This window comes from Capra hircus, chromosome 18 (assembly GCF_001704415.2).
Source record: "Capra hircus breed San Clemente chromosome 18, ASM170441v1, whole genome shotgun sequence".
Lineage (NCBI taxonomy): Eukaryota > Metazoa > Chordata > Mammalia > Artiodactyla > Bovidae > Capra > Capra hircus.
Window position 1 is genome coordinate 51,041,730 of NC_030825.1, and position 19,818 is coordinate 51,061,547.

Sequence of the window (19,818 nt, forward strand, 5' to 3'; positions counted from 1 at the left end):
CAGTCGTGTGTCTAAACCTCGGTTTTCCCAGAGGACTCAGGTTACCTCCTGTCCATCACGGCGTTTGTTCTTTGTCATGTGTGTGTGCATGCATGCTAAGTCGCTTCAGTCATGTCTGACTCTTTGCAACCCCATGGACTGTAGCCCTCCAGGCTCCTCTGTCCATGGCATTTCCCAGGCAAGAATACTGGAGTGGGTTGTCATGCCCTCCTCCAGGGGATCTTCCTGACTCAGGAATTGAACTTGTGTCTCTTTCGTCTCCTGCATTGGCAGATGGGTTCTTTACCACTAGTACCACCTGGGAAGCCTTTACCCTGTCTCAAAACTCTCTTCTAGTTTTGAGAAGACCCCCTATTGGATGCCTTTTTATCCGGGGAAAGTCTTTGCCTCCTACCACAGCAGCTGAATGGGTACCATGAATTCTTCCTTGCCACTTCCTGCCTATGGCTTGGCTAACTGGATCATCCTGCTGGGAACTTTGACTCTTGCTGGAGGAAGTGACACAGAAACACAGACACAATTAGGAAGTTGTCCACAGTGGTTTCAATGGGTCAAGAGTTTCAAGGCAGTTCCGTGCCTGGGCCTGGGTGGGTGGCAATGGCAGCAGCAGCCCCTCGCCAGATGATCCTGGCCATTCCATTGGGTAATGTTCTCCTGACCCAGCTGTTTTTTTGTTTTTCGTTTTTTTTGCTACTCATATTCTTAGCCTGGCTTTCCAGAATTCACATAGATTTTGTGAGCGAACCAATCATCTTCCAGTAGCCAGCAGACTTTTCTTCCTAAAAGAGCCAATGACATTTGATGTTGATGAAAAATAGGAACCTTGGGAGGGGCCTTGGGAGTCTCTGGTGGGGGGGTGGTCATGGTGAGAAGGAAGTTGTAAAGGATGAGCTGTTATCCCTAGAGTGATACTCGAACCCCCTCTTTCTCTCATGCCCCGCCTTCAATACAGTAGCAAACGCACTCTCGTGCTTTCGTTCAGTCTCTCCGTCGTGTCTGACTCTTTGCGACCCCATGGACTGTAGCCCCCCAGGCTCCTCTGTCCATGAGATTCTCCAGGCAAGAACACTGGGGTGGGTTGCCATTTCCTCCTCCAGAGGATCTTCCCGACCCAGGGATCGAATCTGCGTCTCCTGTGTCTCCTGCGTTGGCAGGTGGATTCTTTATCACTGAGCTGCCTGGGAAGCCCCTGCAGTCTGGTGCATCATAATAAACTCAAAATCTGTCATCATCTCCCCACCCTCCACTGGTTCTACTGTGTCTGAGTCAACGTTGCTGCTTGTCGTAACTTCCTAGTTGGTCCTTGCTCTGGTCCTTACTCCCTCCCTCAGTTTATTCATTGAATAACAGCTAGCATAAGCCATTTAAAACATGTCAATACATGTCATCCTATGATCTCCAACCTTCCCAAAGGCTTCCATTGCACTCAGGTCCTCACCAAGGCCCCACATAATCTGGCCTTTTAACCCTTTGCCCTCATTTCACTCACTCCTCTGCTCTCCCTTCCTCCTCTACTCCAGCCATACCTGTCTGCTTTGTGGGTTCATGAGCACACACCCAGTCTTTTGCCTTACGGCTCTCCCCTTTTTAATTGTTCTGCCAGGAACATTCCCTCCCCAGATACCTGAACAGCTTGCTCTTTATGGCCTTGTGAAACCACCCATGCCGCCGATTTAAAATTCCAATTCTGGAATTCTTTTTTCTTTTCTCCCTTTTTTTTGAGAAATTATTTATTTGGCTGCACCGGGTCTTAGTTGCGGCATGCAAGCTCTTAGTTGTAGCTTGTGGGATTTAGTTTCCTGATCAGAGATTGAACCCAGCTCCCCTGCACTGGGAGCTCAGAGTCTTAGCCATTGGACTACCAGGGAAATCCCTACTTTGCTTTTCTAATGCACCACACCATTTAAAAATTTTATTATGTTTATTCTTCATTATCTACCTTCGGTCATTACTGGGGAAAGGTCAACGGAACAGCATAAAGACATGGAGGTCTGCAATAAGAATTTGGTACAGATAGAAACCTCGGTGGAGGTGAACAAATGAACTTAAAATCTACAAGCTTTTGCCAAAGTCTTGGCCAGGGCGTTGCTTTTCTGCGGGATGTAGAAGATATACAGCTCCATATTTTGGGGTGACCCATGCTGACCTGTGTCCCGTGACAGTGTAATAGTGCCTTCTCTTAGAATTGTTGGGAGAACTGAAGGGGGATGAAGAGGTTTGGTGCGCCGGGACACTTGGGCAGAGCTCTGTTCTCCGACGGCTCCTTCCACCTCCAATAGGGGGCGCTCAGCGGACCATAAAGCAGAGCTCGTAGGTCGGAGGGATGTTGCCAAAGCCTGAGACCTTGGGCGTGATGTCGATGTCAGCAGGTGGCACCAGAGAACGTAGGGAGAAGTTCTGAAGAATCGAGGTGAAGTAGAGGAAGAGTTCCATGCGGGCCATGGCCTCGCCCAGGCAGATGCGCTTTCCTGTGGGCACAGAGGGGAGAAAGGGGGCGGGGGGAATAGTGGGGAGGAGGCAGACCCGCGCGGGTTAACGGAAGCATGGAGAGGATTCCGGTCTCACCACCGCTCAGCCTCAGCTGCCTCCTCTGCATCTCTGGGGTCGTGATAATACCCACTTTTTAGGGTTATAAAGATGCAGTGAGTTTCTGCAGTTAATCTCCGCTAGGATCTTCCACGTATGGGGGCTCAACACGTGGAAGCTATTTCTCTGATGGCGCAAATTCCAACAGATTCTAAGACAGAATGGTTGTAAAGGATCCATGCATTTAAAGTCTTTTCATTTCTGATTCTTTTAAAGGTTTAGGAAGTGCCTACAAGGTGCCAGACACTGGTGAGGGAAAACAAAAGCTCACACTTAAATAGTGCTTGATCTACAAAAAATAAGAAGAGAATATATATATATGTGTGTAACTGATTCACTTTGCTGTACAGCAAATACTAACACTACCTTGTATATCAACTATACTCCTATACAAATTAAAAAAAAATAGTGCTTGCTGTTTGTCAATCACTCTTCCAATGCTTTGGAGAGATTAATCTCCATTTTACAGATAGGGAGCTGAAGTAACTCATTCATGGCCCCACTGATGGTGTTTTAAGTGGCAGAGTGTGCTGCACTGACACCAGGTTCAGTATAGCTTAAACTTAAAATACGATTTTTCAAAGATATTGTATTATGAGTTAACCAAGCTGCTGTTTATTGGGTAAATCTTTCCTGCTGCCTGTTTTATACTGTCTGCGAAATAAGAATCTTTTAACATTTTTAAGTGGTTAAAAAATCAGGAGAAAAATAATATTTTTTGACATGTGAAAATTAAAATTCAAGTGTTAATGTGCATAGTTTTTTTTTAAATTTTGCATCCATCGCAGACATGCGTTTTTCTTTTTATTGTTTTTTGGCCATGCCATGCAGCTTTCAGGATCTTATATCCCCCACCAGGGATTGAACCTGGCCCCATGCTGTGGAAGCTTGGAGTCCTAACAGCTGGATCACCAGGGAATTCCCCAGGATGGCTCAGCAGGTAAAGAACCTGCCTGCACCCAGGCAACATGGGTTCAATCCCTGGGATGGAAAGATCACCTGGAGGAGGAAACGGCAACCCACTCCAGTATTCTGGCCTGGAAAATCCCACAGACAGATGAGCCTGGTGGGCAACAGCTCATGGGGTTGCAAAGAGTCAGACATGACTCAGTATCAGCATCACTGTTTATGAATGTCTGTGGGTGCGTTCACAGTACAATGGTGTAGACTGCATAGTTCAGACAAAGACCAGCGAAACCTAAAATATTCTATATTTTGGCCCTTAGAAAAAATATGCTGGCCTCTATTTAGTGCGGTTACTTTTCTAATTATCAGAGTCCATGGTCCTGATATTCCATCATTCTGGAATTCTAGTATTGTGTGAGTCTATGAAATACCACCCAGCTTCCCATTCAAACCTGAATGTCAAATACAGACCAATGATTGGGGGACATATCTAGCATGTTTCTGCAGAGCTGGTGGGGGTGGGGGGACTCAGACCATAGACACCTACCAGAGGAAAAAGGCACAAAGGCTTCATTCTTCTTGAAGTGGCCCTGCTCATCCAGGAAGTGTTGTGGATAGAAGGCATCTGGATAGCGGAAGTACTTGGGGTCTTTGAGGACGGAGCCAAGAAGAGGAAAGACATCGGTGCCCTGGGGTGAAGATGGGCTCAGTTAGGAGAAATCAGTTTTGGAGTATGGAGAATGGTAGGGACCCAGAAGGAGTCGGGTACAGTAGGGTACAGTGGAGGGAGGGATGAGAACAGAGGTGCAGCTCCACCTTGGGCAGAAGGTAGCCTCGGAAATGAGTGTCTCGGATGACATTATGGGGGACGCCCATGGGCACGATATCTGTGAGTCTCTGGATCTCATGGATCACGGCATCTGTGTAGGGCATCTTGGCCCGGTCATCGACACTTGGGATCCGGTGTGGTCCAATCACCTGGTCAATCTCTTCGTGGATCTTGGCTGGAAAAAACAAGAACACACAGCAGACAAAGATGCAGGAGGTGTTTCTGGAGGCCAGGATTGGGTCATAGGTTTGTGTCTTCAGCTCCATATGTGTTTGGACTGTCTCTTTATTCTTAACTCCTGACACATTGGTGGGGCTAATAAACATTCTTTCCAGTAGTCACATACGGATGTGAGACTTGGACCATAAAGAAGGCTTAGTGCCAAAGAATTGATGCTTTTGAATTGTGGTGCTGAAGACTCTTGAGAGTCCCTTGGACAGCAAGAAGATCAAACCAGTCATTCCTAACGGAGACCAACCCTGCATATTCACTGGAAGAACTGATGCTAAAGCTGAAGCTCTGATACCTTGGCCACCTGATGCAAAGAGCCGATTCCTTGGAAAAGACCCTGATGCTGGGAAAGATTGAAGGCAGGAGGAGAAGGGGGCAACAGAGGATGAGATGGTTGGATTGCATCACTGACTCAGTGGTGAGTTGAGCAAACTCTGGAAAGACGTATCTGGAGATACTGAAGGACAGAGAAACCTGGTGTGCTGCAGTCCCTGGGTTGCAAAGAGTCAGATGCGACTTAGTGACTGAACAACAACAACAACAATGCATAAAGCCCTTGGAGTTGTAAATTGCACAAGTAATGCAGTATGCAAGTAACTGAGGTGTCCATTAGATATTAGATGATTTAGATTAGTAAGAGACAACTCAGACAATGAAGGAAAAACTAGATGAGTCTGAATGGAAATGTTAGTCTCTCCCATTGTCTGTAACAAGAGAAATCTGTTAGTTTGTTTTGAATTACATTAGAAGGTGTGCTCAGGTCCTCAGTTGTGTCCAACTCTTTGTGACCCTGTGGACTATATATAGTCTGCCAGGCTCCTCCGTCCGTGGGATTCTCCAGGCAAGAATACTAGGGTGGGTTGCCATCCCCTCCTCCAGGGGATCTTCCTGACTCAGGGATTGAACTTGCATCTCCTGCATTGCAGGCAGATTCTTTACCGCTGATTCACTGGGGAAGCCACATTAGAAAGGAGAGGGGCCAAAACTGGGAATTTTCCTTTGGTGAATAAATGAGTTTCTCATTACTGGAGTTACCCAACCAGACCAGATTACAGTTTACTGGCAATGGATTCTGTTTGATTCTGCCACTATAGTTGGCCAAATAATGGCCATCAAAAATACTACCTCCTAATCCCTGGAACCTGGGTATGTTATCTTACATGACCAAGGACACTTTGCAGATATAATTAACTTAAGGGTTTTGAGATGGGGAGATTATTCTGAATAATCCCTATTGGCTCTGAAAGTAACCGCAAGTGTTTGTATAAGAAGGAGGCAGAAAGGTCAGAGTCAGAGAAGGAGATGTGACAATGGATACAAAGAGATTTGAAGATGAAATGCTGCTGGCTTTGGAAATGGAGCCCAGGAATGCAAGAAATACAGCTCTAGAGGTTGGAAAAGGCAAGGAGTCAGATCAACCCTGGTTTGACCCAGTGAAAGCCTATCTGAACTTCTGAAGTCCAGAACTGTAAGATGATAGATTATTGTGGCTTTAAGCTACTAAGTTTCTCATAACTCACCACTTAAGAGTCTACTTTGTTGTTGTAATTCAGTCACTAAGTCGTGTCTGACTCTTTGCCACCTCATGGACTATAACACGCCAGGCTTCCCTGTCCTTCACTGTCTCCCAGAGTTTGCTGAGATTCGTGTCCATCGTGTCACTGATGCCATCTATAACCGTCTCATCCTCTGCCGCCCCCTTCTCCTTTTGCCTTCTGGCTTTGCCAGCATCAGGGTCTTTGCATCAGGTGGCCAAAGTATTGGATAAGAAACCATGACAGGCACCAAGCAGAAGATGAAATTAAATGACTTTCCAAGCCAGAGATCCTGAGATCCCACATCCTGAGGTTCTAAAGTGTGAGGAGTTGAAAGCTGTGGGATTCTACAGTTTCAGGATGATGTCTTCTTTCCTGTGGGGAGTGAGGTCTGCCAGGTAAGGCTCAGGTTGGACGCTCACCTTCCACCTCAGGATGCTTCATCATGAGCAGCAATCCATAGCGGAGTGTAGAGCTCACTGTCTCAGTGCCAGCGAAAAAGAGGTTGAGGGTTGTCAGGACCAAATTCTTGAGGTTGAATTCTGTGTGGGGGTTGTTTTTATCCTGAAAATGAGAGAGATGATAAATAGACTCACCATCTTCTGCTTTCATCTTGTTTTCTCCCTGTGTATAAGGTAGGGCTTTGTGAAAACACAACAGATAGGTGAAACAGGTGAGAATCTGGGAGAGGAAACAGTCAGGGCAAAGGTCCTGAGGCAGAAGAGTGTCTGGTGAGGAACGACAAAGAGGAGGCCAGTGTAGCTGCCAGGATAGTTGGAGTGTAGTGAACAATGGGGAGAATGAGGGAGAGGGAAGTGGAGACTGCCTTGTCGGATTTGAAAGTTCTAAGACATTAGGGTACATGATTTCAAACTGCTGAAGGACTTCACTGGTGGTCCAGTGGTGAGGAATCTGCCTTGCAATTCAGGGGTTGCAGGTTCAACCCCTGGTCAGGGAAGTAAGATCCCACGTGCCTTGGAGCTACTGAGCTCTCGTGCACATGCTGCAACTAAGACCCAACGCAGCCAAACCAATGAATAAAAAATAAATAAAGGTCAAATTTCAATCAAATATCTGTTAAAGAAAAAAAAACCCTGCTGAGTACAGAGGTTCTACAGTAGAAAAATAGAAATTTGTAAGTTTATAAAATCCTAAGAATCCATGATGCAGAGTTACTAAGCTTCTAAATTGCTATATCTCTAAGAGTTTAAACTAAAAAATTTTTGAAAAAAATTTTTTCACCATTGAGGATAATGTTTGCTGTGGGTTTGTCATATATAGCTTTTATTATGTTGAGGTATGTTCCTTCTATTCCTGCTTTCTGGAAGGCTTTTATCATAAATGGATGTTGAATTTTGTCAAAGGCTTTCTCTGCATCTATTGAGATAATCATATGGTTTTTATTTTTCAATTTGTTAATGTGGTGTATTACATTGATTTGCGGATATTGAAGAATCCCTGCATCCCTGGGATAAAGCCCACTTGGTCATGATGTATGATCTTTTTAATATGTTGTTGGATTCTGTTCGCTAGAATTTTGTTAAGGATTTTTGCATCTATGTTCATCAGTGATATTGGCCTGTAGTTTTCTTTTTCTGTGGCATCTTTGTCAGGTTTTGGTATTAGGGTGATGGTGGCCTCATAGAATGAGTTTGGAAGTTTACTCTGCAATTTTCTGAAAGAGTTTGAGTGGGATGGGTGTTAGCTCTTCTCGAAATTTTTGGTAGAATTCAGCTGTGAAGCCATCTGGTCCTGGGCTTTTGTTTGCTGGAAGATTTCTGATTATAGTTTCAGTTTCCATGCTTGTGATGTGTCTGTTATGATTTTCCATTTCTTCCTGGTTCAGTTTTGGAAAGTTGTACTTTTCTAAGAATTTTTCCATTTCTTCCAAGTTGTCCATTTTATTGACATATAATTGTTGATAGTCATCTCTTGTGATCTTTGGATTTCTGTGTTGTCTGTTGTGATCCTTCCATTTTCATTTCTAACTTTGTTGATTTGATTTTTCTCTCTTTGCTTCTTGATGAGTCTGGCTATTGGTTTGTCAATTTTATTTAACTTCTCAAAGAACCAGCTTTTGGCTTTGTTGATTTTTGCTATGGTCTCTTTTGTTTCTTTTGCATTTATTTCTGCCCTAATTTTTGATTTCTTTCCTTCTACTAACCTGGGGTTCTTAATTTCTTCCTTTTCTAGTTGCTTTAGGTGTAGAGTTAGGTTATTTATTTGACTTTTTTCTTGTTTCTTGAGGTAAGCCTGTATTGCTATGAACCTTCTCCCGAGCACTGCTTTTACAGTGTCCCATAGGTTTTGGGTTGTTGTGTTTTCATTTACGTTCATTTCTATGCATATTTTGATTTCTTCTGTGATTTGTTGGTTATTCAGCAGTGTGTTGTTCAGCCTCCATATGCTGGAATTTTTAATAGTTTTTCTCCTGTAATTGAGATCTAATTTTACTGCATTGTGTTCAGAAAAGATTCTTGGAATGATTTCAATTTTTTTGAATTTACCAAGGCTAAATTTATGGCCCAGGGTGTGATATATCCTGGAGAAGGTTCCATGTACACTTTAGAAAAAGGTGAAAATTGATTTCTTAGCCACACCACGTGGCATATGGAATCTTAGTTCCCCAACCAGGGGTAGAAACCACACCCCTGCATTGGAAGCTGGGAAGACATTAAACTTTTAATTTTGAAGTCTAAACTCCAAAGTTTAGACTTTAAATGTATCAGCTTGGCAAATTCTAAGACTCTAAAAATGCATTCTACTTTTCTGTATTTATAAGTCTCTGGTGTATCGGATTAGAAAGGTGTACGAGTTTAAGTTTCCATGTTCTTAGAAGTCTTAGCTTCAAAGTTTAAGAGTGTAAGAGTTTATACCTTAACAGTTTCTATATCTCGTCTATAAATAAAAATCAACCTGGTGAAACAATGCTTGGCCCTTGACATACTGTCATCAAGATGTTTACGGATGAGTCTAAAGTTGTAGGCGCTAGGGATTGGGGAGATGAGAGGAAAGGACTCGGGGCAGAGGAAGAGGTACCTGGTGCATCTTGATGAGGAAGCAATCAATGAAGTCCCGAGGGTTCTGGGGGTCAAGTGATGCTTCGTTGATCTTGACCCTGGAGGCAATGAAGTCCTTGAGCTCCTCTATCAAGTAGTAGATGCGATTGTGTCTTCCTGGCAAATATTGCATGATTCCAGAATACATGTCATATAACTGTGGGGAATAAGCAAAGGATGTTTGTTAGGATGGGCACCAGAGGCCAGCCTGGGCTGAGTCTGGAGTCCAATAGCTGGGCTTAGCATCTAGCACGGGGTCTGAGAATTGCATGTGGCCATTTGCTTCTTGGAGACCCAGGGCATCTTGATTCTTGCCTCCCAAGATTGTAGGGAGGAGTTAGTGAGGAAGAGGCAGGGGCTTAGTTAACAGAGGTTGGGGAGTGGACATAGAGGTGACTGATGGGCACCTGGGCCCAGGATGTGCTCATTTCTATGAAACTCTGGTTGATCATTTGCAGCAACTTCAGGAACTGCTTGTCCTCATAGTCAAAGCGGCTTCCAAAGACGACGGAACTGATGACGTTGGAGACAGTGCGGCTCAGGAAGAAAGTAGGTTCGATGCGAGCCCCTGAATAATGGAAGTTGGAGGCCATGAGTAGGAACATGGAATGTGACATCAGATTGGTTTAATAAGCACCTGAGGGACTTCCCTGGTGGTCCAGTGGCTGAGACTCCACACTCCCATAGCAGGGGGCCTGAGTTCAATTCCTGGTTTGGGAACTGGATCTCACATGCTGCCGCTAAAGATCCTGTGTGCCTCAGCTAAGACCCGGTGCAGCCAAATAAATACATAAAAATATGTGAAGATTAAAAAAATAACCACCTCATTGGTTCATGAAAATTCAATGTTAATTATCCACGTAAAATACTTAGCACAGTGCCTGACATGTAATAACCATGTGAGAGACGCTGGTGGAGCTGAATCCTTATTTTTTGTTATTAGAAGTTAATTGTCCTGGGACTTCCCTTGTGGTACAGTGGATAAGAACCTGCCTGCCAATGCAGGGGACGCAGGTTCGATCCCTGGTCTGGGAAGACTGCACGTGCTCAGGAGCCACTAAGCCAGTGTACCACAACTACTGAGCCTGAGTGCACTGGACCCTGAGAGCTACAACCACGGACCCTGCGCGCTGCAGCTACTGAAGCCCTCTCGTCAAAAGCCTGTGCTCTGCAATGAGAAGCCCGCTCACCACAATGAAGAGTAATGCCAGCTCTCTGCACCTAGAGACAGCCTGCACAGAAATGAAGAACCAGTGCAGCCACAAATATTTAAAAAAAGGAGAAAAAAAAAGAAGTTAACTGTCCTGGAGAGTCACAGATTTTAGAAAGAAGTGGAGGTAAGTGATGCATTGAAAAAATAGAAAAGAATGGCTAGATTCGGTCTATCTCTACCAATGATTCCATCTGCACTATTTAAAATAAAATTCTTCCCCTGGCCTCAGCTGCACCATCTGTAAAACAAGATGCTGGTCAGGCCAGTGGGTGTGGGGAAAATTTCCCTAAAGCAATGCATATAATCACAATTAGCTTTGCAAATAATTTCTAGGGGTACCTGAGTATACAGAGTCTTTATGCCGACCATTTGGCACCCATGGAGCCCAAGGGAGGAGTCTAATGTAGAGAAATTTGTCTCTGTTTCTGTATCTGATCTATTCATCTCTGTATTTCTCAGCCTCTGTGTCTTTTTTCATTAGACCCCAGACATTCCAGATCTTATTTTTGGGTGCATCATGGATCTCTTTAAAAATGTAATGAAATGGTGTAATGTTTCAGATTCTCAAGTTGAAAAAGTTCTAAAAATCTTTCACAACAATGTAAATATATGTAGCACAACTGAATTGTACACTTAGAACAGTTTGTTGTTGTTGAGTCGCCAGTCATGTCCGACTTTTTGGGACCCCATGGGCTACAGCACACCAGGCCTTCCTGTCCCTCATCATCTCCTGGACTTGGCCCACATTCATGTCCATTGTGTTGGTGATGCCATGCAACCATTTCATCCTCTCATGCCCTCAGAAATAGTTACAGTGGCAAATTTTTGCATTGTATGGTTTTTACCCAAATTATGTGTTTTTGTATGTGTATGTGTGAATGTATACCTAGTTAGATAGATAAATTTAATCCTACCACCACAAAAAGGCATAAACTCACATATTGCCAAAGTCTGTACATGATACGAGGAGCTCAAAAACTCCTTAAGATCCACTGACTCAAGTCCCTGGGCAAGGGATCTCTAAGGGTCTTTCATGTTAACTTTTAACATGGAATCTGGCTAGAAATCTCAGTAAATCCTTCATCTTCTTCACCCTTTCCCACTCCCAAACTTTCTCCCACTAAAGCCCATCTTCTCGTGACTGAGCTCTCTACACCCCCATCCCCTCCACCAAGTCCCCTGGTAGCCCTCCCCGCTGGGGTCACACATACCTTTGGTCTTGCGTAATTCCACTAGTAGAAAGCCGGCCTCCTCCTGGATCCGCTCCTCAATGCTCCTCTTTCCCATCCCAAAGTCCCGAAGAATGGTCAGGGAGAAGCGTCGGAGAATCCTCCATCGTTCTCCGTTAGCCAGAGCTACACCTGCCAGGATTTCAGGGTCAGGCTCCCGTCTCACCTCTTGTTTGTGCCCAGCTCTGTGCTGGACTGGGAGGGTGCCAGGATATGACAGCTGTAAACTTTCCCCTGGGGATGCCTCTTTCAACCTTCCAGGCTTAATGGGGAAACTAAAGTTCCCTCCCTACTGGACTCCCCAAAACAGCCCAGGACTGAGATGAAGGAAAAGAAATCAGGCTAGTAATGACTGTGGGAGATTACGGAGAGTTTCTTACAGGCTAGAGACCTGGAACTGGATAAATGCATATAATGGATGGTTGCCTAGGAATATGGGGGGAGATATAGATAGAATGGGACTTCCCTGGTGGCTCAGATGGTAAAGCATCTGTCTACAATGCGGGAGACCTGGGTTTGATCCCTGGGTCAGGAAGATTCCCTGGAGAAGGAAATGGTAACCCACTCCAGTACTCTTGCCTAGAAAATCCCATGGACGGAGGAGCCTGGTGCAGGCTACTGTCCATGGGGTCGCAAAGAGTCGGACACGACTGAGTGACTTCACTTTCACTTTCTTTATAGATAGAATGGGCTTCCCTGGTGGCCCAGTGGTAAAGAATCTGTGTGCAATGCAGGAGACCCAGGAGATGCGAGTTCTGTCCCTGGGTCAGAAAGGTCCCCTAGAGGAGAGCATGGCAACACATTCCAGTATTCTTGCCTGGAGAATCCCATGGACAGAGGAGCCTGGTGGGCTAGAGTCCATAGGGTTGCAAAGAGTTGGACATGACTGAAGCAATTTAGTATACAAGCATAGATAGAATGTCATATGGAGTATGTTGGAGTGGGGAGACTTCTATATTCTGTGTTCTACTTGTATTCTCTAGACATACATGTAAGTGTTCACAGAAGATCATACCTGTACACTAATACACCCACACAAAAGGAGTTACCATGTAGTAAACAGTATTTAGAAGTTTCCAGATGTGCATGCATCAGTGAATTAATGTTTGGAAATTTGATGAAATGATTTTGATAGATCACTGAATGGAAGGAAGTGTTTGTGACTGGAATGACTGACGAATGGATGGATTAAAGACTTCTGGATGGGTAAAGGGCTAATGGATGGATGGTTGGCGATGTATGGGTCAATGGTTGGAAGGAGGTGTGGATGACTGAATGATTAATAGGTGGATGAATGATGGAAGGAAAAATGAATGGATGGATGAGAGGATGACTAGATGGGTAAATGAGAAGTTAATTAATAGATGATGTACAGATCAGTTTGTTGGAAAGATACTGATATTTGTATAGAAAGTCTAATGAATTTTTTTGGTGGCTGTATGGATCAGTGAAAAAATGGATGGATGGAAGGAAAGGCATAGGGATAGGTGGGTGAGTGAAAGTATCAAAAAATGGTGTGAGGCTGCTTGGAATTGAATGATGTGGGCAGTTAGAGATGTGTGTGCATGCTAAGTTGCTTCAGTTGTGTCTGACTCTTTGTAATCCTATGGACCATAGCCTGCCAGGCTCCTCTGTCCATGGGATTCTCCAGGAAAGAATTCTGGAATTCTGCCTCAGGGCCATTAGAGACTGATGTGTAGGGAACATTAAAAAGATATCTGTGGAGGATGCAGAGACCTATGGGTTGGGTCTGTGTGTGTATATAGGAGGATAAATAGTAAGCTTGGCTATGAGAGCTTGGTGAATTACAAGAGTGCCACTCGTCCATCAAAAATAATAACACAAGTAACACAGACGATCCTCTAGAGTCAGACGGTTTGGGTTCAAAGTAAAACGATTCTACCACTGACTGTTGCTACTAATGTTTCTCATTCTCAGATTCCTCATTTGCAAAATTAGGAAGACATTAATAGCTCTCAGAGAAGTCACAGCAGTAATTCATTTAGAGCACTTATCAAAGAACGGGGGATATAGAAGTACATCACACTTTGTGATTACATCTTGTTTTTATTTTTGTTGTTGTTACCTACCATGACCTTGGAAGTTTCGCTCTATTGAAGCCAGTTCTCCGCGGCCACTGAACTCATCTGCTCGGTCTACCAGGGCCTCCTTCACTGCTTCATGTCCACATAAAATAACCACTGGCCGGGGCCCCATGTACACGGTGAAGACTGGACCATATTTCTCCTTGAGCTGAGTGAAGGAAGACATAAGAGGAGGAGGCTGAGTGTAGCACCAAGTGACAACCAGTCAAGGATTTTAGGAGATGGCGATTTCAAGGAGCATGGGAATAACAGATAAAATTGAGTCCTGGGCTTGGAAAGACTGCTGATAAAGAGACACAGAAGTCTTGGCTTCTGTGATCCTGGGCGAGATCCCCCATTGCTGCTACAAGCCTTGGTTTCCGCATCTGTAAAATGGTGGACCTGGATGAGATGGAATTCCAAGATCCATGTGTCTCGCTCTGAAGTGCTAACTTTCTAGAATCCTAAGATTTCATGATACCGAGTCAAAGTTTGAAGACCCACAGAGTGCAAGAGTTCTTGTATCTAAGGATAGAAAGTAACTGTTTATTCCAGGCACTGTCCTGGAGGCCCCATGGTTAAGACTTTACCTTCCAATGCAAGGGGTGGGGGTTTGATCCCTGTTCAGGGAACTAGGATCCCACATGCCTTGTGGACAGAAAACCAAAACAGAAAAACAGAATCAATATTATAATAAATTCAACAATGACTTTAAAAATGGCCCACATTAAAAAAAATCTTTAACAAGTAGTGCAATGCAACATATTTTTCTTTTTAAAGAAGAAGGTACTGTTATTCCAAAGTCCTGAAGGTCTTCAGTTTCAGTGTGCTAGGAGTCTGTGTTTCCAGGAGTTTAAGATTCTGGAATTCCAGAAATCTAAGGTTATGTTTCCAAGAGCCTTTGTTATAGAATTCAGAAATTTCTACACTATCTGTCTATAGAATTAGTTGCTTCCAGCTGTGCGAAAGCAGACAGACTCACCTTCATGAAAGATTGAAAAGTGGCATCAGTACGAACTTGCAACACGTTCCCCAGGAAAGGTATCGGTGTGGGACCAGGCGGCAGCTTTCCCCCTTTGCTCATCCGTTTCCAGGCGATGAGGATGAGAAGACAAGACAAACAGAGTGCTAGAAAGATGGTGAAGGCCCCTCCCAGCTCCATGGTGCCAGGTCGAAGGACTGTGCCCAGGGCACCAGATCCTACCTAAATACATTCTGGGAAATCAACTGCGTAGAAATCTGAACACCCCGGGATTCAAGTTTTCCGGGTACAGATGTCATGAGGGAAGAGATTGCTTTATCTGGGGGGTGGTTATATAACCTATAATCTCCCACCTGTAAAAAGGTGGATTGAATTCACCCAGGGAAATCTACTGGGGACATTCCTGTTTCTTCGTATTTCCAGTCTCTCAGTTCTCTCTCAGCTCAGCTTCCAGTTAAGCTTGTCTTGGTAGGACATGAGAAGCAGTTGAACATCATTTTTAAGGCTATTTCATTTAGGGATCATACAATCTGAATTCCCATCTTTTCTTCATTAGGTGAGTCACGTAACTCTCTTGGGCTCAGTTTCCCTGTCTGTCAAATAGGGTTAGCATACGGTTTTAGAAAGTCTTGATGAAAAACAGAGATGACTCCTCTCTCTGTGTTCTTAGTCGCTCAGTTGTGTCCAACTCTGCCACCCCATGGACTGTAGCCTGCCAGGCTCCTCTGTCTATGGGGATTCTCCAGGCAAGAATATTGGAGTGGGTTGCCATGCCCTCCTCCAGGGAATCTTCCCAACCTAAGGATCGAACCTAGGTCTTCCACATTGCAGGCAGATTCTTTACCATCTGAGCCACCAGGGAAGCCCCCTCTCTCTTTGCTAGACCCTACTTAATTAGGTTTTTTTTTTTTAAGAGAGGAAGATGAAGATTTAAAACCATAAAAGAAACAACTCAATTGAAAGGGTTTAATTCAACAAGTTATACTGTTTTCACTCAAGATAATATTAAATAATAATAACCAAAGTTTACCTGTGTTACTTTATCAGAACTTTATTGGGGTGTGTGTGTGTGTGTGTGTGTGTGTGTGTGTGTGTGTGTGTGTGTGTATTCATTTTCCAAGTTTGAGATGTAGGAACCACCTCTGAGCCCCAGTCTCATCATCTCTAGAGACATGACCGAGTGATTGCTCTTTGTAATACTCTACATAATGGTTTTCCATCCTTTTTGCACCAAATATTTATAAATCTTCTTTACTGACCTGAAACAAAATTCCTGAGAATTATATTCGACCTACACATGTTATTAAACACAACTCAAAAGCCCTTCTCCTCTATGTTGATTCTCAGGCTTGGAAATTGAATCTCCTAGGAAGCCTGTAGATTTGGATTAAGGCTTGGCTGTCTAGGCTGAGGTGTCCTGTGATCACAATGGTAGGAACTCTGGGAAAACGGAGCGATTCACACAGCACCACCTTCTCCATCTTGGATCTGCTGCTAGAACGGCTTTCATGGAGTAAGAGCAAGCTCTAGGCTGCTTCTTTCAACTCTCACATCTTTTGCCTCTTTTTTCCATTCTGACCACCTCCCAATGCACACACTTACACCCACTCAGGATTAGATACAAAAAAAAAAAATTATTTGGCTGCACTGGTTCTTATTTGCAGCAAGAGCTGCAGGACCTTTAGTTGCAGCATGTGGGATCTAGTCTCCTGGCCAGGGCCAAACCCGGAACCCCTGCACTGGGAACATGGAGTCTTAACCACTGGACCACCTGGGAAGTCCCTAGACTCTTAATCATCTGTGATGGTGACGATTGTGAGTTTGGTCCTCCCATTCAGACAGGTTGGAGAGAGAAAGTATTCTGGCTTCAGCAGAAGGGAGGATAGCTAGAATTGTGTTGTTGTTGTTGTTTTTTCCCTAGGGAGGCAAGATAAGCGAGTCTGGGAGATCTTTGTGCACAGTCTAAGAAGACTCATTATCAAAGGTGTTTTATGCTATGAAGGGTGAGCTAAAGACTGAGTTCCAAGACTGAGTTAAGTGGCTTCTCCAAGCTGTCATTTTTCTAAGATTCTGTGGTTCTCCAAATCTGTTGTTGTAATGTTTGAGGATTCCAGAATTCTATAATTTAAAATTTTCAATCTGAGCCACCTCAGACGGTAAAGAATCTGCCTGCAATGCAGGAGATCCAGGATCAATCCCTGGGTCAGAAAAATCCTGTGGAGGAAACGGCAACCCACTCCAGTATTCTTGCCTGGAGAATCCCATGGACAGAGGAGCCTGGCGGGCTACAGTCTGTGGGGTTGCAAAGAGTCAGATACGATGAACGACTAATACACACAAGTTTTCAGTGCTCTGTGGATTCTTCCGGAGGAGAGTGGGGATCAGCATTAAGAAAGTTGGGAACTATGGGGAGAAGGGCAGAATGTCCTTTCAGTTTGATTCAGTCACTCAGTCATGTCTGACTCTTTGTGACCCCATGGACTGCAGCATGCCAGGCTTCCCTGTCCTTCACCATCTCCCAGAGCTTGCTCGAACTCATGTCCGTTGAGTCAGTGGTGCCATCCAACCATCTCATCCTCTGTCATCCCCTCCTCCTGCCTTTAATCTTTTACCTCCTCCTAGATGTTTTTAGTGGGAGTATGAAGGCACAGCCAGTAGTGCATAGCTGTTTCTCCCAGTTACAAAACAAAACCAACCAACCAACCAAACCAAAACCCCTCCAAACTTAAGGGAACCAAAATCTAGGGACAGAGTTTGATATAGGGGTCATTCTTCTATTGGAGACTGAAAAGGACAGTGAATGGGGCCTCTGAATTTCTTCCCTTCCGCCGAGAAAAATTATCCAAAATATGGAAATTAAAAAAATAATTATGGGGCTTTTTCGTTTTCTTACAGGTCCATTTAAAGGTAATCTCATTTCAAAATAGGATGTCATTTTGTTTACATAGTTGATCGAGGTCTAAGCATTTTACAATTCTACAAAACTGAACTCATGATGACTATCTTTTTCTGTTTGTTAGAGAAGGTGACATTCCCCCCAGATTTTAAAAAACGCAATAAAGTTAGACATTAGCCAGTTTTGTAGTTATCTCAGTATTTCTTTCCCATCGTTTTGGACTATAAAAATCCTAGTGTTTCATTTGTCTTGGGGACTAATTTGTCTTGGGGACTAATTTGTCTTGGGGACTAGCTTTCTTTTTTTTTTAACATATAAAACATTTAATTAAAATAATCATAAAATAATCATAAAATAATTAATAGAGAAACAAATTTAATGATGTCAATAAATGCTAAAACAACATTGGGTATTATTCAGCATTATTTTAAAAATAGGTAGAATGTTCAAAACAAAACTCTTAAAAATGCAAAAAAGAAGAAAAACACAGAAAAGCCTCACTTTCACTTGTATTCCCCCAGACAACTGTTTTTTTAAATCCTCTGTTTATCCTTCCAGTGTGACATTATGCAAATATAAGCAAATATGGATATTCTCATTCTCCTTCTTACATAAAATTCATTATATATTTTTACAAAATTTATATATACATACACATATTGTTCTTCACCTTGCATTTTTCATTTAACAATATATCTTGGGAATATTAATATTGCCATTTCAATAAGGACCTTTTCCTTACTTTTTATTATAGCTGCTTACTATTTCTGCATACTCTACTGTGTAGATATATATTCTATTAAACCAGTTCTCTGTTGGTAGGCATTTTTGTTTTCTATTTTTTACTGTTGCAAACAATGCCAAACATTTGCAGAGCATATATGTAAGTGCGTCTGTGGGATATGCATGCATGCTCGGTTGCTCAGTCGTGTCCGACTCTTTGTGACCCCATGAACGGTAGCCCGCCGGGTTCTTCTGTCCATGGAATTTTGCAGGCAAGAATACTAGAGTGGGTGGCCATTTCCTTCTCTGGATGGACTAGCTTTCTTTACACCTAGTTCCCTCATTAATGAATTAAATAATCTTGACACTTGTGCAGCACACATTTTGAGAAATTAGGGTTTTAATAATTTTGAGAATTATCTTTTAAAAATCTCCCTCCTCTTCTTTCTTCTTTCCTAACTCCCTTCACCTCTCCCCCCTCCTTCCATTCCCCTTCTCTTTTCTCCTCAGTTTCTCTCTATATTCCCTTTCTCTCTCTTTCCCTCACTTCCCTCTTTCAAAGACTCTCCCTTCAATGTCTTCCTTTTTTTTCCCTTCATTCTCTCCCTCTCATCTCCCCCTACCACTACTTTTCTTTTTCCTCTCTCCTCCCTCCTTCTTTATCCTCTCCTTTCTTCCATAGGGATAGAAGAATCTTCTTAGTGGTTACACTAAGATAGAGTTATGCTACTATCAAATGGCGTAATGTGCACGACTGGAATACCAGAAGAAGAAGAAAGAGATGATGGGACAGTGGAAATATTAGTAGAAATAATGGCTGAAAAGTATTCCTCAAAGTAGTGGGCTGTTTCCCCACCCAATTACTTGCATCATGTGGGAAGTCCCAGTAATGGTGCCTAAAGTCTGATGGGCAGGAGGCAGCTCTGGGTCCTGAAGCTAATAAACTAGAGGGAGGATTTCAAAATGGTACTTGCCAGCACCCTAGATCATATGGTACTGGTGACCAGAGGGGAGTATCCTGCTGGGATGCATAGGAGGTCTCCCACAAAAGACCACTTTTCCAAGGCTGGGAAACATAACCTACCTACCAAGTACATTGAAATAAAAAACAGCATGTTAGGCAAAATGAGGTGACAGAGGAATATACTCCAAATGAAAGAACAAGATAAAATCCTAGAAGAACTAAGTGAAGTGGAGATAAGTAATCTACCAGTGAAGTGTTTATGTCAGTGATGATAAAGGTGGTCAAAGAACTCAAGAGAAGACTGGATGAACAGAATGAGAAGCTAGAAATTTTTAACAGAATTAGGAAATATAAAAAAAGCCAAACAGAGCTGAACAGTACAATAACTGAAGTTAAAAATTCACTAAAAGGAGTCAACAGTAGATAAGATGATACAGAGGAACGGATCAGCAAATTGGAAGACAGAGTAGTGGAAATCACTGAAGCTGAACAGAAAATTTTAAAAATTGAGGACAGTTGAAGAGACCTCTAGGACAACATCAAGTGTACTAATATTTGCATTATAAGGGTCCCAGAAGAAA

The 19,818-nt window shown here is 43.3% G+C and overlaps 1 protein-coding gene across 1 annotated transcript; it reads right to left on the reverse strand.

The window, feature by feature from the left end:
• LOC102189985 (cytochrome P450 2G1) lies at window positions 2,287-15,516 on the reverse strand. The gene is made up of 9 exons (XM_005692559.3): window positions 14,655-15,516; window positions 13,679-13,841; window positions 11,571-11,720; window positions 9,554-9,714; window positions 9,127-9,303; window positions 6,510-6,651; window positions 4,309-4,496; window positions 4,040-4,181; window positions 2,287-2,468 (listed from the first exon to the last, which is right to left on the reverse strand). The coding sequence occupies exons 1-9, from the start codon at window positions 14,832-14,834 to the stop codon at window positions 2,287-2,289; spliced, it is 1,485 nt and encodes a 494-aa protein (XP_005692616.1). The 5' UTR covers window positions 14,835-15,516.

Bases quoted from the DNA above. Each gene is read 5' to 3' on its own strand.
- LOC102189985 (XM_005692559.3), bottom strand. From the start codon at position 14,834: ATGGAGCTGGGAGGGGCCTTCACCATCTTTCTAGCACTCTGTTTGTCT. The intron at 11,721-13,678 runs GTAGGTAACAAC...AAATCCTGGCAG, and splicing joins GCGAAACTTCCAAGGTCATG to GTGTAGCTCTGGCTAACGGA. The intron at 2,469-4,039 runs GTAGGTGTCTAT...CTGTGCCCACAG, and splicing joins CTTTGTGCCTTTTTCCTCTG to GAAAGCGCATCTGCCTGGGC.